The 26143-nt window shown below is 52.0% G+C and overlaps 4 protein-coding genes across 4 annotated transcripts; 2 read left to right on the plus strand and 2 right to left on the minus strand.

Annotated features, from left to right (window-relative positions):
- The first annotated feature begins 1784 nt into the window (after positions 1-1784).
- SRRM2 (serine/arginine repetitive matrix 2) lies at positions 1785-8931 on the plus strand. The gene is made up of 10 exons (XM_030848411.3): positions 1785-1919; positions 5114-5387; positions 6282-6389; positions 6565-6729; positions 6906-6983; positions 7425-7487; positions 7571-7603; positions 7823-7873; positions 8037-8129; positions 8215-8931. The coding sequence occupies exons 2-10, from the start codon at positions 5146-5148 to the stop codon at positions 8255-8257; spliced, it is 876 nt and encodes a 291-aa protein (XP_030704271.1). The 5' UTR covers positions 1785-1919; positions 5114-5145; the 3' UTR covers positions 8258-8931.
- Positions 8932-12707: 3776 nt separating this feature from the next.
- Positions 12708-17085, minus strand: LOC138842347 (uncharacterized). The gene is made up of 3 exons (XM_070043718.1): positions 17042-17085; positions 16762-16937; positions 12708-15444 (listed from the first exon to the last, which is right to left on the minus strand). The coding sequence occupies exons 1-3, from the start codon at positions 17083-17085 to the stop codon at positions 14828-14830; spliced, it is 837 nt and encodes a 278-aa protein (XP_069899819.1). The 3' UTR covers positions 12708-14827.
- A 23-nt stretch (positions 17086-17108) lies between these two features.
- Positions 17109-20093, plus strand: LOC138842280 (serine/arginine repetitive matrix protein 2-like). Its single transcript, XM_030848412.3, has 5 exons — positions 17109-17304; positions 17714-17998; positions 19071-19184; positions 19324-19434; positions 19529-20093. The coding sequence occupies exons 1-5, from the start codon at positions 17186-17188 to the stop codon at positions 19536-19538; spliced, it is 639 nt and encodes a 212-aa protein (XP_030704272.2). The 5' UTR covers positions 17109-17185; the 3' UTR covers positions 19539-20093.
- Positions 20094-20555: 462 nt separating this feature from the next.
- On the minus strand, positions 20556-25160 carry ELOB (elongin B). Its single transcript, XM_030848414.3, has 4 exons — positions 25038-25160; positions 24782-24916; positions 23342-23447; positions 20556-20718 (listed from the first exon to the last, which is right to left on the minus strand). The coding sequence occupies exons 1-4, from the start codon at positions 25158-25160 to the stop codon at positions 20606-20608; spliced, it is 477 nt and encodes a 158-aa protein (XP_030704274.2). The 3' UTR covers positions 20556-20605.
- Between the last annotated feature and the right edge of the window lie 983 nt (positions 25161-26143).

The raw sequence follows: 26143 nt of genomic DNA on the forward strand, positions 1-26143 counted from the left end.
AATAAAAGTCCATCCATACATCTCTGTGAACTGATATGCAATGATTTCCAGGATATATTGCTAAGTGAAAAACAGTAAAGTGCAAAAGAGTATCTATAGTATGTTAAAGGAGTCTAAGAATGCAACATGCATGATTTTGAATTTTCTTTTGTTATTAAGGATATTATCAGAACAATTGATAACACCTCTATATAAGGTTTGTAGATTATAGTATTATTTCCACATTACTTTTCATATTTTGAAAACTGTGCTGTGGATATGTAAAGGAATTCATAGTTCTCCCCATAGGAAAAGGAGATTGTCACGAGCATTATTAACTGCAGTGATTCATGTACAGAATTTAGCACAAAATATTCAGTAAATACAGGGAATAATATCATTGGGAATTTGATTACAGGGAAGGGTCTCACTGAAGGTGGTGGGTTTTAAGAAACCAGCACCTTCACCCTCAACCTCAGAAACACCAGCTTAGGCCCAGAAAAGACACAGGCTTTGCCACTTTGCCATAAATTACTCCAAAGGTTCATCCAGCTCATGGAAGCACTTGCCGCAGTTCAAAGAGGCAAGATTACAACATCCCGAGCACCGTACACCGAAGCTACAGTTCCTACGCCAAGTGGTGGGTGGCCCAGTTACAGCGTCTGAGATGACTTTATCCTTCCCTGGTTACAAAGAAAACTAACATTAAACACAATCAAACTCAAACGGACCACAGTTCATTATGTGTCTGCCACGTGCTGGGTCCTGTTTAGGGTGCGAGACCCTCGAGATAACCAGGACTGCTGAGTGCGAGCTCAAGGTCAGGTTAAAATGTTGGCCTGCCTGCGAAGCCCAGCTTCTTCAAAGTCTGCTCTGAGGGAGACTGGCTGGTTCTCAGGCTCAAAGAAAACGAACTTAAAACCATTAACCTAAGACATTCTGCAGAAGGGTGAAAAATTTAAGGGTGTTTGTAACGTTTTTGCCCGGCCACGACGTATATAACATGTCCCAGGTTCTGTAGGCGAAAATCACATCGCTGCCTGGGCGCCTTACTCGGAGATCATAAAAAAAAAATCATTCCCCAGGGGCAGCCGGCCGGGTTCAGCGGCTGGAAGCTGCGAACACCACGGCCTCCTGGCTCAGCCTTTGGCTCAGGCCCTGGGCCTGTAGCTAGGTTCTGGGGTTCCGCGGGTGTCCGCTGGCCGGGGTCTGGGGGGCGGGTTCTCCTGGGTGCAGAAGGACGGGTGCGGCGCGGCCCCGGGCTCGCCCCAGGAAGCCTGCGATCACTTGCAAACAGCTGTATCAGTGGGCTCGGGCTCATCGCCTCCCAACACGGGGAGACAAAATGGCGGTCGTGTGGGGGCAGGGAGGGCGAAGCTACGTACGGGTTCCATGCCACGCTAGAACTACAACTCCCAGGATGACCTGGGTGGAAGGCGGGAGGCCGAGGAGAGCGCTAGCGTCGCTAGGCCCTGTGTCCTCTCGACCCCTAGTGGAAAGTCTCTGGAATGCGTTGTTTGCTCCGGTCCGCCCCCCAGACATTCCTCGCAACTGGCTGACGGGAATCGTAGTTCTTCGACGACAGAGTTGAACCTCCTTCGGGCCTTACGAAACTACACTTCCCGGTGCGGTTTTGGCGCCTGCGCACAAGGCCGGGGGGCGTACTACGGTTCCCGGCAGGCCCTGCGACGCGCGCAGCTGCGTGCTGACGCACATAATTTGTCGTGCTGACGTGCAGCGCGGCCCAGGCGGGGTGCGAGTGGCGCAGTCGGAGTCCGCTGCGGCCCCGGAGGAAGCGAGGAGTCGGCGGTGTTGGCTGAGGCGGGCGGGCCGGCGAGGCAAGGCGGCGGCTCCAGGCCCCGAGGGACTCAGGAGCTCGAGCAGCGGCGGCGGCAGCACCTCTCCCCCTCGGAGGCGGCGGGCGGAGGCGGCGGCGGCGGGTGAGAGAGCGCGCGAGCCGGGTGGGGGAGGGGCGGCGGCCCCGGCGCAAGGCCAAAGCGCGCGGAGAACGGCTCAGGCCGCCGCGCGCACGCGCGCTCGCCGCCCCTAGCTCGCGCGCGGACGTCCTTGCTGGTCTGCCTCCCTTCCCCCCTTCTCGCGGTTCTTGTCGCGCGCGGGCTTTTATTCTTCCCTCCCCCATGGCAACGGCGCGCGCCGCCGACTGCACTCGGGCTCGCGCGCGCTCTCGAGGGGGGAGCGCGCGACTCGGCTTCTCGCCTCCCTGACGCGTGCGGCGAGGAGGCCCTCCTGCAGCTGTCTTTGCCGACATTTTCTCGGCGAGGAGGGGGCTGCGGCGTCCGGGGCCCGCTGCCGGCTCCTTTCCCCTGCGCTTCTCCGGCGTCCGGCCTACCCGTCCCTCCCGGGGGCCTGGGGTCGGGCCCGGAGCCTCCCATACTATGGGGCGCCGCGCAGCCCCCTCCCCCATTTCTCAAGGCTGAAAATAGGCCTTGGCCGCTCAGCCAGTGCAGAGAAGGCCTTGAACTAGATGTCCGGGAGAGTTAGGCAGTTTGGATTCATTACTGTGTGTCATGAGGTATTAGGAAGAGAAGGATTCTAAACGTTTTTTAAAAAATTTACGTATTTGGTTTAGGTATGTAAAGGCAGAACACATACTCCTTTCTTTCTTGCACTTTTTCATCGTCTCCCCCAAAGTTGTGTTACGGCTGGGGAGGAGGCTGCCAGCCCTTCCTTGAGAAAACGCTGGACTTTTGTCACTATTTCGCACACAACTTTTCTAGGCCTTGGTTTTCACTCGGACGCTTTTCTAAGATATCTTCTGGGTCAAAAATTGAAGAGTTGTGTTTCCTCTTGAGTGTGAGTCTAGGTCTCTTCCTGAGCTAGTATTTTAGCTTCTGGGGTTTCATAGTGTCTACTCAGCTACTACAGTGCCCCAGTGCTGAGCTTGTTGTGCTTATTACTTTTGTCCATTTTCTTGCACACTCTCCTCCCTTTTTGGTGCGTTTTTTTTCTTGAATACCATAATACTGAATTTCAAGACCCCCTTCTGCCTGGTTAGTTGGGCATCGTGATAATTTTCCAACAGAAAAAACGCCTTTTTGTCTTTTTTTTTTTTTTTTTTTTGCAGCTTTTACTGTCAACTTTTAGCTTGGGTGATTTTTGCATACCCACAGTCCTGGACCCCAGTTTAAGTGTCCTTATTTAGGTTTTGGTGATTTGTGTTTGTGTTGTTAATACACTTTTTGGTCCATCCATCCTTTTAGTGTTTTGAGCACTGTCTTAGATGCTGTGGTATTTCTGTTTGTTTGGGTTTTTTTTTTCTTTCTTTTTTGGCTCATTCCGTAAAAGTTCTCCAGTCTGTTGTGATTTAATATCCTTTGCTTAGCAGCTGCTGGTTATCCTTTTCCAGGGAGTGGGAGGATTATTGTGTGAGGTGGTATGGAAGTGTGGGTGAATGGTTAAGCTGAAGAATTGATTGCAGGTCAGAAGCGTTCTGCAAGGGAAGCAGAAACTGGGTAGGGTATAGAGAGCCAAAGAAGGCCTAGCTTTAGAATAGGGAGGAGAAAATTTGAGAAAATAAAAGTGAGGGTTGGAAAATTTCTTGTGCTGTAAAGAAATTTTTCATTTCTTTGCACAGTTCCACTTGTCTTTCATAGATTTAGCATCATTTGTCACTCCTTTAACCCAGTATTGTTATTTCGTTTTGTTTTGCTTTCAGATCTCTAGAGTCTGCAACTGGGATTGGGCAGGGACCCAGCCTTAGAGTTGGGGGGTAAGGGGCTCCAAACTGTTCTAGAGTTGTCCTAGCTCCCTTTCATTCAGCATCTCCCTGTATGGGGTGGGGGGGGGGGCTTTAGTATATTCTTCCAGGTATTTGTATGATGTTTCTTTCAGAATTTTTAAAATGAAGCCTTTTCTTTTATCCAGTTCTATGTTTTTCCCCTTTACTTTCACTAATCTCTCCACTTTGTTCCTTGGGTTCTTTCCTGGGATCATTTTCCCTCACACATTTCCCCATGTGAAACTATCTCGGACAGGATGAGTTGGAGAAAAAAACAGAGTACATGTAGCTGGAGAAAGGAATAGAGTGTACGTAGCCAAGAAATCTAATCAGTAAAACTAGAGTTAGAGGGCTCTTCAGAGTCATGCTGGGGTTGGGACAGATTGAGAGGATAGAACCTGGTAGGAGGCACGTGATAATGAGAGGGTTAAGGACGGCCTGGAAGAGAAAAACTAGGAAATGAGATAACGGGACTGTTAGGGAAAGTTGACAGTTTGACGTTAATGAAAGTAAGGTATGAAGAGTGGGGGTTTTGTAAGTGCAGGGGAAGGAATGTAGAGAAGGTATGGGGACAGTTGGAACAGAGGAGGCTTGTTTGGTGTATTTAGAGCATTGAGTTGAAAATGTAATATTTTACAGGAGCTAGTGAGAGTTCGGTGAGCCACAAACCATGTGAGAAATCCTATTGGGAAGGAAATTGAAGGAATATGTTATTAGTCAGGATAGTTGATTGGAAATGGCCCCTTACTTAAGAGGTGAAGTATAAGAGGATTACATATCCAAAGTTCATGTGTTTCTGATGTGCATGCTGGCCTTTAGCCTGGGCCACCTTTTGGATATCTAGGGGCTGTTCAGTCAGACTGTATTCATAATTTCTGGCTATCTTCAGGGTAGCCTGAAATGCTTAGGTCAGTTCTTGAAAGAGTCTAGACTTGGACTGCAGGCCTTTGGGTGCCACAGATCTTCGTTTGGTGTTTGTTGTGCCCTGTTTGGAGGCTTCAGTCAGTTGCCAGGGTTAGGAATTAGAGTAGTTGGTGAAGATACCAGTTGTGTATATTGGGGCTAAAGGAGAATAAAGAGAGTGTGTGGAGAAATTTGGGAGAAATGGGATCTTTGTTTTGGGTGGAAACAGGAAAGCTAGGTGAAAACAAGAGTGGCTCTTGCACATTGTGGGGAAAGGCTGTAAGAGCTGGGCTATGATTTGGTGGAAAGAAAGCAGTGCTGGAAGGATGAAGAACAGGTTTTTTTAGGAGACCAGGAGGATTATGCAGCTAAAGGAGGTTTAGTGTGGAGAGACATGTTGAAGTAGGGTTGAAGAAGAGCAAGGATTTGGGTGGTGGTAAGTGGCTAGTTTGGGGCCAGGGGCCTGACCCGTGTCTCCCCGCTCCCCTTCAGGAGCGGTGGTGCCCCACCCCGGGCACGGGGCCATGTACAACGGGATCGGGCTGCCGACGCCCCGGGGCAGCGGCACCAACGGCTACGTCCAGCGCAACCTGTCCCTGGTGCGGGGCCGCCGCGGTGAGCGGCCTGACTACAAGGGAGAGGAGGAACTGCGGCGCCTGGAGGCTGCCCTGGTGAAGCGGCCTAATCCTGACATCCTGGACCACGAGCGCAAGCGGCGCGTGGAGCTGCGATGCCTCGAGCTGGAGGAGATGATGGAAGAGCAGGGGTGAGGGAGGGCTGGGGGAGAGCCAAGCACTGAGTGAGTGCAGAGCTGGGGGAGTTAGGTGGGATGTAGGGAGCTTAGGGCTGGTTGAAAGAGGCCTGGAGAGGACTTGTAGGAGGGGAGGAGGTAAAGGAGCTAGCGGATTGAAAGGAGTTAAGGGACAGTTCAAAGTGAGAGATGAGGAACCTGTGTCTGGGATATAAAAGGGAGCCTTTTATGAGGTATTTAGATGGAGGCACATGGGGAAAGAGGGGGGCCATTGAGAAGCAAATATGTGCTTTAAGGGAGAGGTGGGGAAGCAGACCAGGGAAGAGACAAGAGCTAGCTAGGTAAGCTGATATGTGTTGTCATTGGTAGAGAAAAGGAAGATAAATGGATTTAAGGATTGAGGGCTTGGACAGTAGCAAAGGCAGGAAAACAGGAATTGGAATAATACCCGGATAAAAGGGATCATGGGTTGGATAGGGAATTGAGATTTTGGAAAAGGAACCTATTAAGGTAGAAAACCTTTTAGAGCAGTGGTTTTCAAACTTAAGCAGTGGCGCCCGTTTCATATAATGCATGTTCCTTTGGAATCCCAGGAAATGAAAGACTTGTTCTTGTTGATTGGATTTGGGGAGGAACACCTGGAACTCTGCCTGCTTAACTTTCCTCTCTTGGCCCCTGGAGTGTAGCATGTTTAAAATCCACTGTTCTAGAGGGTGTAGTCAGTGGAGGGAAGAAAGATGACAGGAAAAGAGCAGGATTTAATAGAAGGGCCCTTTGGGTGACAGTGAGTGAAAAATTGTATGTGTGCATGGAAAGGGAAGGGATCCTGCTGGGAACGAGGGAACTGTAAACCTGGGACTGGGGAGAGTGTCTAGTCAACCTCTAACGCTGAAGGCTTTTGTTCTCCAGGTACGAGGAACAGCAAATTCAGGAAAAAGTGGCGACCTTTCGACTCATGTTGCTGGAGAAGGATGTGAACCCTGGGGGCAAGGAGGAGACCCCAGGGCAGAGGCCAGCGTGAGTGTTTCCCTCTCTCGATTTTCTCTGGACTTTATTCTGCTTTTGTTGTTCTCTCTGTTTAGTTTGGACTTTCTCCCTGCTCTTGTCTTCATTTTCTCATGGCTGTTTGTGTGAATATGACTCTGCATTTTGTTCTCTATCTCCTTTAGACCTTTGACCTTTTCTCCTCTAGGGTAACTGAGACTCACCAGTTGGCAGAATTGAATGAGAAGAAGAACGAGAGACTCCGAGCTGCCTTTGGCATCAGTGATTCCTATGTGGATGGCAGCTCTTTTGATCCTCAGCGTCGTGCTCGGGAAGCTAAACAACCAGTTCCTGAGCCACCCAAACCTTACAGGTACACAAGACCAAGAAGCCAGTGTCAGTTTCTCTTCCTAATTCTAAGCACTCTGCTCCATTTTTTGTGTGTGGACTATGTCTTTTCAAATTCTTGAGATTTTGTTTTTCTGAAGTTGAAATGTCTAAGAAAGTTTGTCTTAGCACCCATCTCTGCCGTTTTTCATCTTTCCTCAGCCTTGTCCGGGAGTCTAGCAGTTCTCGCTCACCAACCCCAAAGCAAAAGAAGAAGAAAAAGAAGAAAGATAGAGGACGGTAAGTTAGTTGGAAAGCTATTCTAGTAGCCAGAGGACCAAACATGTCATGTTTTTTCTCTCTCTCTGGAAATAGAGTATTCTTATTTCTAGGAAGTAGGAGAGAGTTGTCAGAAAAGTCAGGGAAGAGGGAGTTACCATTCAGGTCTCACCTGGTAGAAGAAATAATGTGTGCTGCTTCAGTGGGGAAGGGTTGATTCTGTACCTCTGCAAAACTGATCAGCAGCATTTTGGAGTTATGTTGTTTTTTCCATTTTGGGGTTTGTTACTATATCATAGGTACCTACGCCTCTTGGAGAGTAAATAAGTTCTGGGCTTAGATCAGCACATTGGTGCTATTGGAGTTGTTCTGTGCTTTAGAAGCTTTTTTGGGGATGGATTATAAGTGGGTGGGCCAGAGAAGGAGGCAGGCTGAATGACCTGTTTCTGAACCCACATTTAGCAGGTCAGAGAGCAGCTCTCCTCGACGAGAGAGGAAGAAGAGCTCTAAGAAGAAGAAGCACAGGTATGAACTGGGAACAATTGGAGAGGTTTGGTGAGTCCAGGCCTAGGTAAAAAATAATAATTTTACTTACTTTTTACCAACAGGTCAGAATCTGAATCCAAGAAAAGGAAGCATAGGTAAGAGCTCTTTGTGGCATTGGGAACATAGTGGCACATGGAGCAGTGAGCCATTGCTTGATGGCCTTGCTGGCTCTTTAGGGTTTTTTTTTTCTTGGGGTAAAGCTCAGTTCCTTGATCTCCTACTGTCAGTAACTCAGTTCTTTCCATTTTACTTTTCATTTTATTTCTTTTTTTAAAAATGATTTTTATTTTAAATAATTTTGCTTTATTTCTCAGGTCTCCTACTCCAAAGAGCAAACGTAAATCTAAGGACAAGAAGAGGAAGCGGTGAGTGAATTAGAGGGGAATTTGCTTAGTGAGTAGATGAGTGCCACCTGGGGATAGGGCAGAATCAGTCACGTCCCTGACTGGTAAAAGGTTGAAGGGTGGATAAGGGGAACCCAGTGCAGGTGTGACAGCACCCTGAGCTGTGGTGGTGGTCTTCCTTCAGGTCTCGAAGTACAACACCAGCCCCCAAGAGCCGACGGGTGCACCGTTCAACTTCTGCAGACTCTGCTTCCTCTTCAGATACTTCCCGCAGTCGGTAAGGGGTGGTCCAGGAGGAAGGGAGGGAGAGGGACTTGTGGGTTAATCAATTTAATATTTATTGAGCGCCCACGGTGTGCTAGGCGCTGCACAGACCATTCGGAAGACACGGTCCCTGCCCTCTAGGAGCTGACAGGCTAAAGCAACAGGATGGACAGACATATACATTTCCCCTTCTCTTTTTTTTTTGTTTTTTGTTTTTTGTTTTCTTTTGTTTGTGATTTTGTTTTGTTCTGATATATATGGACTGCCAGAATAGGGAGGGTGGTGGTTTGTTCGTGGTGTCTGGGGGAGGAAGGAATCCTTACCCTGGCTTCCTTAATCGGGGAAGGCTTCCTGAAGGAGGTGGGCTCAGAGGTGAGTTGTGAATGAAGCGGGTAGGGAATGGACTGGGTGGAGGGTTTTGGGAGGTTTGGGGGAGGTAAATATAAAGGGGTAGAGGGAGAACATTTTTGGGGACTGATGTTGAGAAGAGAAGGAGCAAAGTGAACTGGACTTGAATTTCAATATGAGTTACTTGAATCCTGTGAGTAAGAGAAGGTTCTTTGGAAGAGGGTTATATTGAAGAAAGGTGGATGGGAGCTGGGGAGGGGGTTTTCTGTTCTCCCCTGAACTGATTTTCTTCCTCTTTTCCCATCCTCAATTACCTTCCTCAGGTCTCGAAGTGCTGCAGCTAAAACCCATACAACTACCTTGACTGGGCGAAGTCCTTCCCCTGCTTCGGGGCGTCGAGGGGAGGGAGATGTACCATCCAGGGAACCAGGTATCACCAACATAGGGCAGCCTAGTAGCCCGGAGCCTTCTACAAAGCAGCCTAGCAGCCCTTATGAAAACAAAGATAAAGACAAGAAGGAGGTATGTTCCTGAGTTAATGGATATTCTTTGGTTTGCAGGGCTGTGGATTCAGGATAGGTGTGTGAAGTTAAGGGAGAAGTAAGGTCCGGTTTTGTTTTTTGCATTCCTCTCAGTTATTCATAAAGTTCTCTTTTTCATTTGCAAATCCTTTAGAATTGTGGCTTTCAGACTTTACTGGGTGTTAGTTTTACATCACTGTCTTCTTTGTACTTACAAGTTGATAAAACTGGAACAAAAAAAATTTTTTGAACTACACCTAACTTTACTACTTATAGTGTCTCTAGTATCAGTTTCATTAAATGCTGGTTGTGGCTCATTAAAACTTTGCAACACACTGGGTTGCTGCTTGCAGTCTGAAAACACAACTTTGGAAAGATCTATTCAGTACCTGTTGTTTTATACTTGCTATTAAAATTCAAGCTCTAGGGCTTCCCTGGTGGCGCAGTAGTTGAGAGTCCGCCTGCCGATGCAAGGGACATGGGTTCGCGCCCCGGTCCGGGAAGATCCCACATGCTGCGGAGCGGCTAGGCTCGTGAGCCATGGCCGCTGAGCCTGTGCGTCCGGAGCCTGTGCTCCGCAACAGGAGAGACCACAACAGTGAGAGGCCTGTGTACCGCAAAGGAAAAAAAAAAATTCAAGTTCTAATCATGTTTTCTTACTTCAACAGTCACAGTATAATTTAAATTGCTTTTTGCTAAATTTGTAGCTCTCCTGTCTGTTTTCCATGTTACCCAGAGTTGGTTTTCCAAACTGCAAGTTGGATCATCTCAGAAATTTAATTTACTTCCTATTGTTCTTGACTTTAATATTTAAAGCTTTTATAACTTGGTCTCTTTCTGTATTTCCCTGTACTTCATTCTGGTCTTTCTTACTCACATAAGTCACGTACTCAAATCTTTGTTTTTTTTCCTTTTATTTTAATATAGATATTTTTTAAGAGTGAAGTCAGTCATTTTGGGAAACTGCTTTATCTTTCCATTTAAAAATACCTTCTTTTTTGCACTCAGCATTTTGTAATGGTTGTCTGTTGTGAAATATAGTACATTAGTTTGCATTATGATTTTTCTCTGGATAGAAGACTCAAGATTGTAGATTCTGTTTTCGTACGTTTCTCACTGTGTTTTATATTACGTGATCTCTTGTTATTGAATGAATGTGACTGCCTGTGGTGAGGAAAAGGACCAGTTGGTATAATGGGGTGCATAGAGGAAAAGTTTCATAGGAAAGGGTGTTGGGATCTTACAGGTGATAGGAAGTTTTGGTGCTTACATACCCGTATCCTTACTCTTTTTTCCACTCTTAGAAATCTGCAGTTCAACCTAGCCCCTCTCCGGAAAGGAGCAGCACAGGGCCAGAACTACCTGCTCCCACTCTGCTCCTTGCTGAGCAATATGGCGGCTCCCCACAACCCCTTGCAACAACCCCCTTAAGTCAGGAGCCAGTGAATCCCCCTTCTGAGGCTTCTCCAGCCCAGGGCCATTCACCACCTAAGTCTCCTGAGAAACCTCCCCAGTCTTCTTCAGAGAGCTGCCCGCCCTCTCCTCAACCTACCAAAGTTTCTCGGCATGCCAGCTCTTCCCCTGAAAGTCCTAAACCTACACCAGCTCCTGGGTCCCGCCGAGATATTTCTTCTTCTCCTGCATCCAAGAGTCGCTCACATGGCCGAACAAAACGGGATAAGTCACATTCTCATACTCCTTCTCATAGAGTGGGGAGGTCCCGTAGTCCTACCACTAAGAGGGGGCGGTCTCGGTCTCGAACCCCTACCAAGAGAGGTCATTCTCGGTCCCGGTCACCTCAGTGGCGTAGGTCCCGGTCTGCACAGAGGTGGGGACGATCTAGGAGCCCCCAGCGACGTGGCCGCTCTAGGTCTCCTCAGCGACCAGGCTGGTCCAGGAGCAGAAATACACAGAGAAGAGGCAGGTCTAGGTCAGCAAGACGAGGCAGGTCACACTCTAGATCCCCTGCAACTAGGGGCAGATCTCGTTCTAGAACACCCACCCGGAGGGGCAGATCTCGGTCTAGGACACCTGCCAGGCGGAGGTCACGATCTAGAACACCCACTAGGCGCAGGTCTCGGTCTAGAACACCAGCCCGGAGGGGCAGGTCTCGGTCTAGAACACCTGCTAGGCGCAGATCTAGGACCCGATCACCAGTACGACGGAGGTCTCGTAGTAGATCGGTAGCCAGGAGAAGTGGCAGGTCACGCTCTAGGACCCCAGCCAGGCGTGGGCGGTCACGCTCCAGAACCCCAGCCAGGCGTGGGCGGTCGCGCTCCAGAACCCCAGCTAGACGAAGTGGCCGGTCACGCTCTAGAACACCAACCAGGAGAGGGAGATCTCAGTCTAGGACACCAGCAAGACGAGGAAGATCCCGTAGTAGAAGTCTAGTTAGACGGGGAAGATCTCCCTCTAGAACACCACAAAGAAGGGGCAGGTCTGGCTCCTCATCAGAGCGGAAGAACAAATCCAGAGCATCACAGAGAAGGAGCAGGTCCAACTCAAGCCCAGAAATGAAGAAATCTCGAGTTTCTTCGAGGCGGAGCAGGTCTCTCTCTTCACCAAGGTCCAAAGTAAAATCCCGCCTGTCTTTGAGGCGAAGCCTTTCAGGGTCCTCTCCACGCCCTAAACAAAAGTCTCAGACACCACCAAGGCGCAGTCGCTCCGGATCATCCCAACCTAAAGCTAAATCTAGAACACCACTAAGGCGAAGTCGCTCTGGTTCTTCTCCGCCTCCTAATCAGAAATCTAAAACGCCATCAAGACAAAGTCATTCCAGTTCATCTCCTCAACCTAACGTGAAATCTGGAACGCCAAGGCAAGAGTCTGTAACAAGTCCCCAGGTAAATGAACAATCTGCAACACCACAAAGACAGAGCCGTTCTGAATCATCACCTGACCCTGAGGTGAAGTCTAGGACCCCTTCGAGACATAGCTGCTCTGGGTCTTCTCCTTCTAGAGTGAAATCTAGCACACCTCCAAGACGGAGCCGATCTGGGTCATCATCTCCACAACCCAAAATGAAAGCAGTAACGTCACCAATCCAAAGCCATTCTGGCTTCTCTTCTCCAAGTCCTAGTAGAGTGACATCTAAAACACCTTCAAGGCAAAGCAGATCAGAGTCTCCATGCTCCAAGACAGAATCTAGATCGTTGCAAAGACACAGCCATTCTAGATCCTCCTCTCCAGATACCAAAGTGAAACCTGGAACACCACCAAGACAGAGTCACTCAGGGTCTACTTCGCCATGCCCCAAAGCAAAGCCCCAAACTCCACCAGGGCATAATCTTCCTGGATCAGTGTCACCATGTTCCCAAGAGAAGTCTAAAGATACATCAGCACAGAGTTGCTCTGGATCTTTCTCTCTGTGTCCAGGAGTAAAGTCCTGCACACCACCCTCAGCTCTGCAACAGAAAGGACAATCTCCAACTTCACCAGACTCCACATCTGGTACTTCAAGTCCAGAAATGAGACAGAGTCATTCTGAATCTCCATATCTGCAGACCAAATCTCAGACACCTCCTAAGGGTGGCCAGTCCAGGTCCTCATCTCCAATCACTGAGCTGGCACCCAGATCTCCAACAAGACAAGATAGAAGTGAATTGTCAGAAGGTCCTAGGCTGAAATCTGGAATGTCTCCTGAGCAGAGCGGGTCCCAGTCTGACTCTTCCCTATATCCTGCAGTGGACTCTAAATCTCTTCTGGGGCAGAGTAGATTGGAGCCTTCTGAATCAAAAGAAAAAACGAGCTTACTCCTTCAGGAGGATGTTACTGCATCATCTCCAAGACCAAGAGACAAATTGAGTCCTCCTTCTGTGCAGGATAGGCCTGAGTCTTCACCAGTACTCAGAGATACCCCTAGAACTCCATCAAGGGAAAGAGGTGGTGTTGAGTCATCTCCAGATACAAAAGACCGAAGTAGTGCATTAACTAAGCCAAGCCAAGATGAGGAATTAATGGAGGTGGTAGAGAAATCTGAAGAATCCTTAAACCAGGTCCTGCCCCATTTGTCTCCAGAACTTAAAGAAATGGCTGGAAGTAACTTTGAATCATCTCCTGAAATAGAAGAAAAATCTGCCATGTCTTTGACTCTTGACCAAAGCCAGTCACAGGCTTCTTTGGAAGAAGTCCCTGCAGTGGCCTCAGCTTGGAGCGGGCCACACTTTTCTCCAGAACATAAAGAACTGTCTGACTCTCCTCCCAGAGAGAATAGCTTTGGATCACCTTTAGAATTTAGAAACTCTGGCTCTCTTGCAGAAATGAATACTGGATTTTCTCCTGAGGTTAAAGATTTGAATGGACCTTTTCCTAATCAGCTGGAGACAGATCCATCTCTAGATGTGAAAGAACAATCAACAGGGTCTTCCAGACACAGCAGTTCTGAGTTATCCCCAGATGCGGTGGAAAAAGCAGGAATGTCTTCAAATCAGAGTGTCTCTTCGCCAGTACTTGATGCTATACCTAGAACACCCTCAAGGGAAAGAAGTAGTTCTGCATCTTCTGAAATGAAGGATGGTTTACCCAGAACCCCCTCAAGGAGAAGCAGGTCTGGGTCTTCCCCAGGACTTAGAGATGGGTCTGGGACTCCCTCAAGGCACAGCCTATCTGGGTCGTCTCCTGGAATGAAAGATATACCTAGAACACCATCCAGGGGAAGGAGTGAATGTGATTCCTCTCCAGAAGCAAAAGCTTTGCCTCAGACTCCTAGGCCAAGGAGTCATTCTCCATCATCCCCGGAGCTCAACAATAAGTGTCTTACCCCTCAGAGAGAAAGAAGTGGGTCAGAGTCATCAGTTGAACAGAAGACTGTGACTAGTACTCCTCTCGGGCAGAGACGTCGGTCTGGATCTTCTCAAGAACTTGATGGGAAACCCAGTTCATCGCCTCAGGAGAGAAGTGAGTCAGACTCTTCTCCAGATTCTAAAGCTAAGACACGAATGCCACTTAGACAAAGGAGTCACTCTGGATCATCTCCAGAGGTCGACAGCAAATCCCGGCCTTCTCCTCGGCGTAGTAGGTCTGGCTCATCCCCTGAAGTTAAAGATAAGCCAAGAGCAGTACCCAGGGCACAGAGTGGTTCTGATTCCTCTCCTGAACCCAAGGCTCCTGTCCCTCGGGTCCTTCCAAGACGAAGCAGATCAGGTTCATCAAGCAAAGGCAGAGGCCCTTCGCCTGAAGGAAGCAGCAGTTCTGAGTCCTCTCCAGAACACCCACCCAAATCCAGAACTACTAGAAGAAGTTCTAGGTCATCACCAGAGCCCAAGACCAAGTCTCGTACTCCCCCTCGCCGTCGCAGCTCTCGATCATCTCCTGAGCTGACTAGGAAGGCCAGGCTCTCCCGTAGAAGCCGTTCTGCATCATCCTCACCAGAGACCCGCTCTAGAACTCCCCCAAGACGCAGAAGAAGTCCCTCAGTGTCTTCCCCAGAGCCAGCCGAAAAGTCAAGATCCTCACGCCGGCGGCGTTCAGCTTCATCTCCACGCACTAAGACAACTTCAAGGAGAGGCCGTTCTCCTTCACCAAAGCCTCGTGGGCTGCAGAGGTCCCGTTCCCGCTCGAGGAGGGAGAAAACCAGAACAACCCGTCGTCGAGATAGGTCTGGATCTTCTCAGTCAACCTCTCGGAGAAGACAGCGGAGCCGGTCAAGGTCTCGGGTTACTCGGCGTCGCAGGGGAGGCTCCGGTTACCATTCAAGGTCTCCTGCCCGGCAGGAGAGTTCCAGAACCTCCTCTAGACGCCGAAGAGGCCGCTCTCGGACACCCCCAACCAGTCGGAAGCGTTCCCGCTCACGCACATCACCAGCCCCATGGAAACGCTCCAGGTCTCGGGCCTCTCCAGCCACTCACCGGCGATCCAGGTCCAGAACACCCCTGGTTAGCCGACGGAGGTCCAGGTCTCGAACTTCACCAGTCAGCCGGAGGCGATCAAGGTCCAGGACATCGGTGACTAGACGAAGATCTCGATCAAGAGCTTCCCCAGTGAGTCGAAGGCGATCTAGGTCCAGAACACCACCAGTAACCCGCCGTCGTTCAAGGTCCAGAACACCGACTCGCCGACGCTCCCGTTCTAGGACTCCACCAGTGACTCGGAGAAGGTCCAGATCTAGGACCCCACCAGTAACCAGAAGGCGATCTCGAAGCAGAACCTCCCCTATCACTCGCAGAAGATCAAGATCCAGAACATCCCCGGTCACCCGAAGGAGGTCAAGATCTCGCACATCTCCGGTAACTCGAAGGAGGTCTCGCTCTCGAACCTCTCCAGTGACACGCCGCCGATCTAGGTCCCGAACTCCTCTAGCTCTTCGGCGCCGCTCTAGGTCTCGAACCCCATTGTTAGCACGTAAGCGTTCTCGAAGTCGCTCACCACTTGCTATTCGCCGGCGTTCTAGGTCCCGTACTCCACGAACAACTCGGGGCAAACGGTCCTTAACAAGATCTCCTCCAGCTATTCGCAGGCGTTCTGCGTCCGGAAGCAGTTCTGATCGTTCACGTTCTGCTACTCCTCCAGCAACAAGAAATCATTCTGGTTCTCGGACACCTCCAGTAGCGCTCAATAGCTCCAGAATGAGCTGCTTCAGTCGTCCTAGCATGTCACCAACTCCTCTTGACCGCTGTAGATCACCTGGAATGCTTGAGCCCCTTGGCAGCTCTAGAACACCCATGTCTGTCCTGCAGCAAGCTGGTGGTTCCATGATGGATGGTCCAGGTCCCCGAATTCCTGATCACCCGAGAACGTCTGTGCCAGAAAACCATGCTCAGTCTAGAATTGCACTTGCCCTGACGGCTATCAGTCTTGGCACCGCTCGGCCTCCTCCGTCCATGTCTGCAGCTGGCCTTGCTGCAAGAATGTCCCAGGTTCCAGCTCCAGTGCCTCTCATGAGTCTCAGAACAGCCCCAGCTGCCAGCCTTGCCAGCAGGATTCCTGCAGCCTCTGCAGCAGCCATGAACCTGGCCAGCGCCAGGGCACCTGCCATCCCAACAGCAGTAAACCTGGCTGACTCAAGAACGCCAGCTGCAGCAGCAGCCATGAACTTGGCCAGCCCCAGAACAGCAGTGGCACCTTCGGCCGTGAACCTTGCTGACCCTCGTACCCCCACAGCACCAGCTGTGAACCTGGCAGGAGCCAGAACCCCAGCTGCTTTGGCAGCTTTGAGTCTCACGGGTTCTGGCACAGCCCCAACTGCTGCAAACTATCCGTCCAGCTCCAGAACACCGCAGGCTCCAGCCCCTGCAAACCTGGTGGGTCCTAGATCTACACATGCCACAGCTCCTGTGAATATTGCCAGCTCAAGAACCCCTCCAGCCTTGGCCCCTGCAAATCTCACTAGTGCTAGAATGGCTCCAGCCTTGTCTGGTGCAAACCTCACCAGCCCTAGGGTTCCCCTCTCTGCGTATGAGCGCGTTAGTGGCAGAACCTCACCACCACTCCTTGACCGAGCCAGGTCCAGAACCCCACCAGGAGGCCCAGGCTCCAGAACCCCACCATCTGCCCCAAGCCAGTCTAGAATGACATCTGAGCGGGCTCCCTCTCCTGCCTCTAGAATGGTACAGGCTTCCTCACAGTCAGTTCTTCCTCCAGCTCAGGATCGGCCTAGGTCCCCTGTGCCATCTGCTTTTTCTGACCAGTCCCGATCTTTGCTTGCCCAGACCACCCCTGTAGCAGGGTCTCAGTCCCTTTCCTCTGGAACGGTGGCAAAGACCACATCCTCTGCTGGTGACCACGATGGCATGCTCTCTGGCCCCGTCCCTGGGGTGTTCCACCCAGAGGGTGGGGAACCAACTGCCTCTATGGAGGCCCAGCAGCCTTCTGCTTTGGCTGCCCTGCAGCCAGCAAAGGAGCGGCGGAGTTCGTCCTCCTCGTCCTCCTCTAGCTCCTCCTCTTCATCGTCATCGTCATCGTCGTCGTCCTCCTCCTCCTCTGGCTCCAGTTCTAGCGACTCGGAGGGCTCTAGCCTTCCCACTCAACCTGAGGTAGTACTGAAGAGGTGAGAGGACTTTTAGAACTCTTCTACGGGGAAGGTTTTGGGGATGGTTGGTGGGGGTGGGGAGGGAGAAGCCCTATCCAGAGGTTCTTGGCTCTCTGAGGAGGTATGGGGACCATGATCCTTAAGCTGGGGGTAGAAGAGAATGCCGGGGTGGGGGTTAACGGGGGGAGGAATGGGACAGGTAAAAGTCTCCGAAGGTTAATTCTCTAGAGGATAATGATAAGTTTTCCGTCTCTACAGAGGACAGAACTAGAGGAAATGGACTTAATTTTACAGCAGGAGGGATGGCAGTTAGACCTCAAGAGGAACTCCCTGGGCTGGAAGGATCTTCAGAGGTCATCCTATCCCTCTCCCTGCCTCCAGGCAGGACGGCCCCTCCCCCAGCCAACCCACACACACAGAGGCTTCCCCATGCTGTGGCTCTCCTCTCTGAGGACGGAGAGGACGGAGACCACCCAGCCTGGCTTCCACACCTGAGCCCAGGGACCTTATTCCTCCATCAGGGACATTCTTGAGGTTTAACCTTGATCCCTTTTGCTGCGGGCCCCAGCCTGTTGCTTGTGTTAGCAGAGGTTGGGTCAGTTGGGGCCACTGCTCTCCAGAGAATGCACTCACTGGCTCTCGGTTTGGAGAGCTCCGGGCCTTTCTCAGGCACCCCTCCCCCACTGCCATTCCTCCAGGCCAAGGAAGGTAGGGTTGGGGCTGGGGCAGCTTGTCTCCTTGTGACGCCCTCTTCTCCCGCAGGGTCCCCAGCCCCGCCCCAGCCCCAAAGGAGGCTGTTCGAGAGGGCCGTCCTCAGGAACCGACCCCAGCCAAGCGGAAGAGGCGTTCTAGCAGCTCCAGTTCCAGCAGCAGCTCCTCCTCTTCATCATCCTCTTCTTCCTCCTCTTCCTCCTCCTCCTCCTCCTCCTCCTCTTCTTCGTCTTCCTCTTCTTCCTCTACTTCTTCCTCCCCCTCCCCTGCTAAGCCTGGCCCTCAGGCCTTGCCCAAACCTGCAAGCCCCAAGAAGCCACCCCCTGGCGAGCGGAGGTGAGTGCTGCCTTGCTTGAGAAGGAAGGGGTGGGGTGTGACCCTGGGTTGTGAGATCCCTGCTGGACTGTGGTGTCTGCTTGTACAGTAGGAGTGGGGCTCTCCTCTCCCTGCTTACTCTGTTGTGCCCTGTTCTGGCAGAGGGCTGTCATCCAAGTGGGTGCTCAAGCCAGAATTGGGGAGTCCTAGGTTCCTTCCTCTCCCTGCCCCTGACATGCAGCCTGGTCCCAGGTTCCAGGGATTCTAGCTTTTAAGTCTCCCCTTTGCTACTGCCAGGGTCTGGCCACCGTCATCTTCTCCCGACTCTATCCACAGCCTCTTCCCTGTCTCCCTGCCTCCACGCCATTCTCTTCCACACGTAGCCAGAGGGATCTTTCTAAAACGCACATCTGGTTACTCCCTTCACAAATCCTTCCGGGACGCCCTGTGGCCTGCAGGATAAAGCCCCACCTCTGCGGGAATGGCGTGTGAGGCTCTTCACCAACTGGCCTTGCCTGCCCTGTGTTCTCCTCTCCTGCCCGCCCCCACACATGCCCTGTGCTCCAGCCACACTCAGCAGCGCCTTGCAGTCTAAGGAGAACCCCATGCCTTTGGACATGCTGTTCCTCCTGCCTGGAATTCCCTTGTCCGCCTGGTGAACTCCTCGTTCTGCAAGACTCCGCTCAAACAGCACCTTCAAGAAGACTACCCTGCCCCTTCCCTGCCCTGCCCCATGTCTCCCTCCCCTGGGTCCCCAGACCCCATGTACATCGGTCCTGCGGGGCTGCTTCCCACACGTGGGGCCAAGCGAGCCTCCCTTGGCCTTCCTTCACCATCAGACTGAGCCCCTCCAAGGGCAGGGACTGTCTTTATCTTTGCCTCCCCCGCTGCACCCCGTGCCCCGCCTGTTGGGGTACTCGGTGGATGGTGTGCGGGCGGATGGGTGAGTGAGCGGATGAAGGTGGGTCTGAGGTTGGCCCTGCGTGGTATGAGGTTTGGTGGTCAGGACCTGGGGTGGGGTGGGGGTGGTCCTGAGTGTTGGCTTGTGGGTTTGAAAGAGTGTGGCACTATGGGGACCTACTCTGATCCCCAGGTCCCGCAGCCCCCGGAAGCCAATAGACTCTCTCCGGGACTCCCGGTCCCTCAGCTACTCGCCTGCGGAGCGCCGCCGCCCCTCACCCCAGCCCTCACCGCGGGACCAGCAGAGGTAGGGTTGCCAGTGTGTGCTGTCCTGCCAGCAGCCCAGTCTGGCTGCCACTGATTTCTGCAAAATAAGTTCTAAGGCTCCAAGGTACCAAGGGTTGGTGGTGTCCTGTGTGTGGTCTCATGTCTGTCCTTCATTGTAGCAGCAGTGAACGGGGTTCCCGGAGAAGCCAGCGTGGGGACAGCCACTCCCCGGGCCACAAGCGCAGGAGGGAAACGCCCAGCCCTCGCTCCGTGCGGCACCGTTCCTCCAGGTATGTGTCTTTGTCACACTCTAGGGCTGGGCTCACTTCTGAGAGCTCCAGGGCTGGCTGGGGCCTCTGCATTGATTATTCTCTTCCATTTCAGGTCTCCGTGAATCTTTTTTGGGGAATTCCACCATACCCCAAGTTCTGGAGCCACAGGACGTGCCCCCTTTCTCCCCAACAGAGCCGTGGGAGGAGGTCTTTGTCTGCCCTCCCCACCAACCCTGGCAGCATCCTGGGGGAGGGCTCCCTTCTTTCCCTCCCTCTTTTTTTTTTTCTTTGTTCTGTGAAATGTTAATCTCTGTGAGTTTTTCCTGGTTCACATGTTTTGGGGGGTTTGGGGTGGGTGGGAATGAGAATGGGAGTTGCGGGAGGGGAGGATACAGTTTGGGACTCCCAGGTCTTGACTCGGAAAGGATCTGGGAGGCACTGTCCCCCTTTTAGCCCCGAGTTCTTGGGGGGGATGATGGTTTGGTACTTGCAGACCTGTGTGAGGTATACCTGGAAAAAAGGGGCAGTTGATTAGTTGGCTCCTCTTGGCCTCCCAGTGAGGTTGTGGCCCCTTCCCCCCCAACTTTTCTTCACGTTTCTTAAAGGCATTTTGGTTTTTTAAAATCTGTACAGCAAGAGCAACTTTTTCTGTCAAATAAAAACGAGAAATGCAGGAATTGGGTCTATAGATTGTTTATTATGGGTGGGGAGAGTTAGTTAGGAGAGGAGCTGCCCTTATTCTGTGGCTGCATCCCTCTTGCAAGGGGCATACCTTGGAGGAGCCTTATGGGGTGGCTCTAGGCTGTGGATCCCCCACAGAACCCACTCAAACCAACACGCTCGTTCCAGCTGGGAGCCAGCATGCTCATGCTAGGAGGGGGCTGGCCACTCTGAAGAAACAAAAGCCTCTAAACCTTTTATCCCCAGGCTGAGCAGAAGGCTGGCCTGGGGGCCCTGGGTTCCTCTCCCCATTATGGCCTTTTGAGGGGTAGGCTGGGCTGGGGGTTGGTAGCTGGACTCAGAGAGCTTGGGATGCAGCAGGCTGGCCTGGAAGAGGCTGAGGGTGGGGCAAGGCGGGGAGCACCAGTGAGGTGATGCCTGAGTCAGGAGAAGGTGTGTAGAAAGAAGCAGCAACCAGGTGGACACCCAAATCTCTTTTATTGGGGGGGTAGGGCGGTTGGGGGACCTCTCACTGCACAGCTTGTTCATTGGTGCTGCTTCCTGAGTCCTGTGGCTTCATCACATCCGGCAGCTCGGGTGGGCTGGAGAAGGGCTCGATGCGCAGGGCCTCAAAGGCCTCATCTGGTGGAGAGGGGGTGGCCACTGCAAAGTGAGTCTCCCACACTTACAGAACCAACCTGATCCTGCTCCCCTCCCCCAGCCTGGCCATGCTAGGGCCCTTTTCCTCACCCTCTGCATCCCTCAGCCTCTGGGATTGCATCCACCTACAATCTCCCCCATCACCTTGTTCCCTTCTCGTGCTTCTCATCATACTTTGAATAAAATCATCATGTCATTATGTCTCTCCACATGTCTCCTTGTGGTCCCCATGTTCCCACATCAACCTCTTTCTTGCCCCAAGGTCTCTGCATTTGCCACTCCCTAGCTTGACACTTAGAATGGCTGGCTGCCTAAGAAAGGCATCCAGGGGCAATCAAATATCACCTCTTCAAGGCCACGACAGTGAGAGGCCCGCACACCGCGATGAAGAGTGGCCCCCGCTCGCCGCAACTAGAGAAAGCCGTTGCACAAAAACAAAGACCCAACACAGACAAAAAAATAAATTTTTTTTAAAAAAGTTTAACCAAAAAAAAAAAAAAACACCTCTTCAGAGAAGCGTTCCCCAACCACCCTGTACAACCACCCACTCTACATGCCCAATGCCCTGTGCATTACACTGGGAACACTTAATCGCTAGCGCGAATGTTTCTCTTGACCAGCTGCTTTCCTACTAGAAAAGCAGCCCCAGGAAGATTTTCCCTGTCATTCCTGCTGTTACTACACAGATAAATGAACACAACTTTTTCTTCTACATGGGAAACTTCTCTCCACCTGGCTCAGGGATCTCAACCAATTAGGCTCCCCAGGGGAAGTCGGTCAGGTCTGACAAGTTTTAACTTTGGGGGTTGAGGGGCTGCAACTGGCCTCTAGTGGGGAGAGGCCATCTTTCGTAAAAGCCAGAGATGTTAAACATCCTGCAATGCACAAGACAACCGCACCCAGAATCATCCAGCCCCAAATGTCAACAGCGCTGAGGTGAAGACACATGGCCCAGCTTAATAACAAATTCATCTTCCAAGCCACAAATCTGAGTGACAATTCTTGCCTTCATCACCTCTCTCCATTCTTTGGAAATAAAGTCTGGAAGATGCTATTTAACACCAGACACTATCATAATCTCCCTAACCAAGCAAACCACTTTGGGGGGTGGGGAGAGACCCGTCTCTGCACAAGGAAACTACCCACCCAGAAGTGCGTTTTTGCAAGTGGAAGCAGACAGACTGCAGTCCACACCACAGCCCCTATCAAAACAGCAATGACACACCTGAGGTGATGCCACCAAGGGTCCACAATCTATGCCATAAGTGGGGGTCATGGGGAGAAAAAAATCACCTCACTGTGCTGTGATTTTTTTCACCTGCAAGATGGTTGAGTAGCTGCAAGTCTATAGGGTGCCTCTGTTCAAATTAGAGGAAGAGATACTTTTTCTGGAAGAATGCAGCCTGGCCCTGGCTTAGGAAGAACAGATGTGCTTTCAGCCCTCCCTTACCTGCCTCAGAGAACAGCCTTGTATAGTACCCACCCTGTACAAAGTCTGCACCAGCCCCTCACCTGCCTCACTGTCACTGTGAGAGTTGAGGGAACCCACACAAAGGCCCGTAAAACTGCTTTTTCCTGAGCGCTTGCAGGGCCTGGGGTGCACGGGGGCTCACATTGCTTTGCTGTGAGGCTGGTCCCAGTGTCATACTCCTTTATGGAGACAAACTCCAGTCTGGGAGGGGCGGGGCGTGAAGTAGCTGCCCGAAGACACAGCTGCTGAGGCCTCACATAGTTTATCCTTATGAAACTGAGAAGTGCAGTTAAGGCTATATGCTCCCTCCTGAGCCCTTGCTACATTTTCTTACAAGAAGCTAGAAAAATAACTCCCTGTAACTTCATCCAGATTTACCCAGCCATTCACACAGCCCCTGGGTCTGTCTACAGCTGTGAAAACACCCTATAACTCCTGTTTAAATTTCCAGAGACAAAGGATAAAATTTAAATCTTTTTCTTGGCAAAAGGAGCAACATAAACCACCCCCACCCCTCAGGTTTCTGAACTTTGGTCACGGTGGAATGTGGTTAAGGAGAGTACAGGCTCTGGGGCAAGAAAGGGCTGAACCTGATCTAACCTCCCCAGGCTTAGTTTACTCATCCTTAAAATGATCACAATACAACTCTGGCCTGTACAGAGATGCTGGGGGAGTAAGCGATGTACCACGGAGACACTGGCTGGCATGGTGCCCAGCTCAGACAAGGTCCTGGCAGCCGGCAGCTGAACTGTGGCCTCCCACATGACTGCCAGCAAGCCTCGGCGTCCATGTCTCCCAAATGGGGATGGCAGTGCTTACCCCTCAGGGCTATCAAGAGGATTAGATGGGACAACAGAAATAAAATGCAGAGTGCAGGGCCAGGTGCTCAGTAAGTTCCCTGTAACTGTAAGGTAGTACTGTGACTAAGAATCTTTGAATCCTCCATGAAATGGGCTTCAATTTCTACAAGTATCTCATGTGCTTCTCATTGTTTTTAATGGGGGAAGCAAACACACTATTATAGGATATTGCCGGCATTTGGTGAACTGGGAGACATGGTCCAGGAGGAACAACTGCAGGCTCCCTGACCACCCCTTTCTTTGGCCATTTCCACCCTGTCGCTGTCCCTCTCACCTGCCCTGAAGGCTAGCCCCACAGTGGCTGGGGCCTGAGGCCGTGCTGTCTGGCTGGTGAAGCCACACTCGCCCAATGTCTTTCCGTCGTCCAGAAGCTGGTCGTCCTGAGGAGAGAGGCAGGCAGGGTCTCAGAAGAGGCCCCAGGAGGGGCAAGTCCCAAAGACTTCTCTGGTCAGCAACTACACTGAAAGTCAGAAGACGGAAAAGAAACAGCCCCGAGTAGGGCCCAGAACCACCCCAGAGTATATCAAACAGTTTCCAGGACTACACCCAAGACTTTCCAAATCAGAACCTCCCAGGGTAGGGTAGGGGTCTGGAAGCTACACTCCTGCAACTCCAGGTGAATCTAATCTAATTTCAATCTACACCCCCCTGCAACTCCAGGTGAATCTAATTTCAAGTGTCAGTGACCCCCATCTGGCCACAGGCAGACCTGGTTGAATCCCAGCTCTACCACCTTGCACAAGATGTGCAAGTTTGATGTGAAGTTTCCTTATCTGTAAAACGGGAGTTATTGGAATTCCCAACTCATAGGGCAGCCAGAGGCTTCAATGAGCAAAGGACCTACAGAAAGCACAGAGCACAGCAAGTGAAACAAGCTCAGGCAGTAGGAAAGGTCCTTATTATAGAAGCCCCGGCAGGTAACAAGAAAAGGCCTTTAGAGACAAAGGGGGTGAAGGCTCAGCCTGCAGCAAAAGATCAGTTTCCCAGTTTCCACCCAGAATCAGATCAAGGAACTTAGGTGAGGGACCTCATGCTGCCAGAAACTTGAAATGAGGGGCCAACAAACAGGACTCCTCAATGAAAACCCCAAATCCCACGACATCCTTGCTGGATAATTGCAATTGGCTTGTAAGGGGGAAAGGGGCGGGGGCTTTTAGAACATCAGCAGTAAGTTGGGGAGTAATAAACAGTTGTTGGGTGAAGAACTGGTGGGACCTGACTCATCTCAACACCCTCCATTTCTCCATTTCTTTGTATTAAGGCGTGTCTGGGGCGGGGGGCGTGTGAGAGTCCTGCACACGATTGAGCATCGGGGTTCAAATCCTGACTCTGCCAACAACCTTGGCCTCGTTAAGTGGCCACCTCCGAGCCTGTTTCCTTAACCGCAGAGCAGGGAAATCAAGGGCCAGCACGTCGCGGGTGGGACCGCTGTAGGGATCAGATGTGACGCTGGCCCTCGGCGCTCAGCATAGGGCCTGGCGCGCGACTTTCAAGCCATCCGAACGGAGACCCCCGGTGTAGCGACCGCTATCGGGGCTTCATCTCCCCGAGTTCGAGCAACGGCCCCACGCGGCGGAGTTCCGGCCCGCGGCAACCGGTCGCTGATGTTTACATCAACGACTGGGCCGCCTTGCGCCCACGGCCAGGCTCGGGCGGCGGTTCCGAGCAGCACGCTCCCCCAGCTCCCGGCCGCCCGGAACCGACGGGACCGCACCTTGTACAGCCGCTGCTCGTCCGGCGGCCGCTTGAGGATGCCCTCGACGATGCGCTTTAGCTCGAACACAGTGCTCGACTCCTTGGCGTCCGTGAAGATGGTGGTCTTGTGGCGCCGGATCATGAGGAACACGTCCTGGGGGCGGCGGGCCGGGGTGAGCGCGGAGCCCGGGCCCCCACGCACGGCCCACCGCCCTTGCCGCCCCCGGCCCCGGCCCCGGCCCCGGCCAAGCGCCCCTCCCCCAGCGCCCGCTCACCATCGCGGCGGCTGCCTCTCCCCCTCGACGCGCCGGCGCGGCCGCGCTCCGCCCCGTTCCCGGCTGCCCGCGCGCTGTTCCCAGCGTACCCCGCGCCTGGCGGCCCCGCCCCATGACCGCCATTTTAAGTAATCCGTAAAGGGGCGCGCTACGGCCGAGCCTCCGACTGCGGACTGGGCGCCGTGGCGCGGGGCGGGGCCGGTTGGTGGAGTGGCGGAGGTAGTGGGAGGCCGACAGGGACCGAGCGCGGGAGGGACGCAGGGCGCGGTGGCGCCATCTTGGGTGTGGCAAAGCGAGTTCCCCCTGTTGATGCAGTCTAGGGGACTCCCGTCCTTGTGGGGAATGTCAGCCTTGTGGGGACTAACTTCAAGCGTAGGGTGCCTCACAGCCTAATGAGAGTGAATGAATGATGTGTCTCGGTCATCAGGGCGGCAAGACATTCACATCTCAGCGAGACCTGGGCTGCCAGGTTTGGGAGTCTGACTCATGATTATGGGTCTTCCTGGCGGGTGTTTTGAGGAGGTGTTAAATTCTGGATCTTTCGGCCGCCGTATCAGGAAACAGCCCCATGTCCCTGCCCTAGCCTTGCTGTAAGGATTATTTAAACCAGTTTACCGAGGCTTTAGGGCCTGTAAGAATCCTTGGAAGCTGCTTTTGGGGTTAGGGAGTGTGTAAGCAGCTCTTTGCAGGAAACTGCCCTCAGCAGGAAGCCCCTTTTCTTGTCACTTTAGCAAAGCTATATTGTAACTAACTTTTTTTTGGGGGGGCATACTGCTCACCACGTGGAAACTTAATTCCCCTGACTAGGGATCCAACCCCCTGCCCCCCTGCGTTGGAAGGTGGATTCTTAACCACTGGCCCACCAGAGAAGTCCCTGTAACTAACTTTTAAACCAGGCACTGCCCCTCCACCCACCCCATGTTCTACCTACCCATCTCTGGCCCAAGCACACCTTTCAAATCTTTTAATTACACAATACCTTGCCAAACTAGTTGGTTCTTTAGAACAATGAGCAAGTATTTAACAGATGACCAGATCTCTTCTCTAGCTTTCCCTTCAGTAACCTGAACAAACTGTGTGACCAAACTGTGTGAACAAGATAACAT

This window comes from Globicephala melas, chromosome 15, assembly GCF_963455315.2.
Source record: "Globicephala melas chromosome 15, mGloMel1.2, whole genome shotgun sequence".
NCBI lineage: Eukaryota > Metazoa > Chordata > Mammalia > Artiodactyla > Delphinidae > Globicephala > Globicephala melas.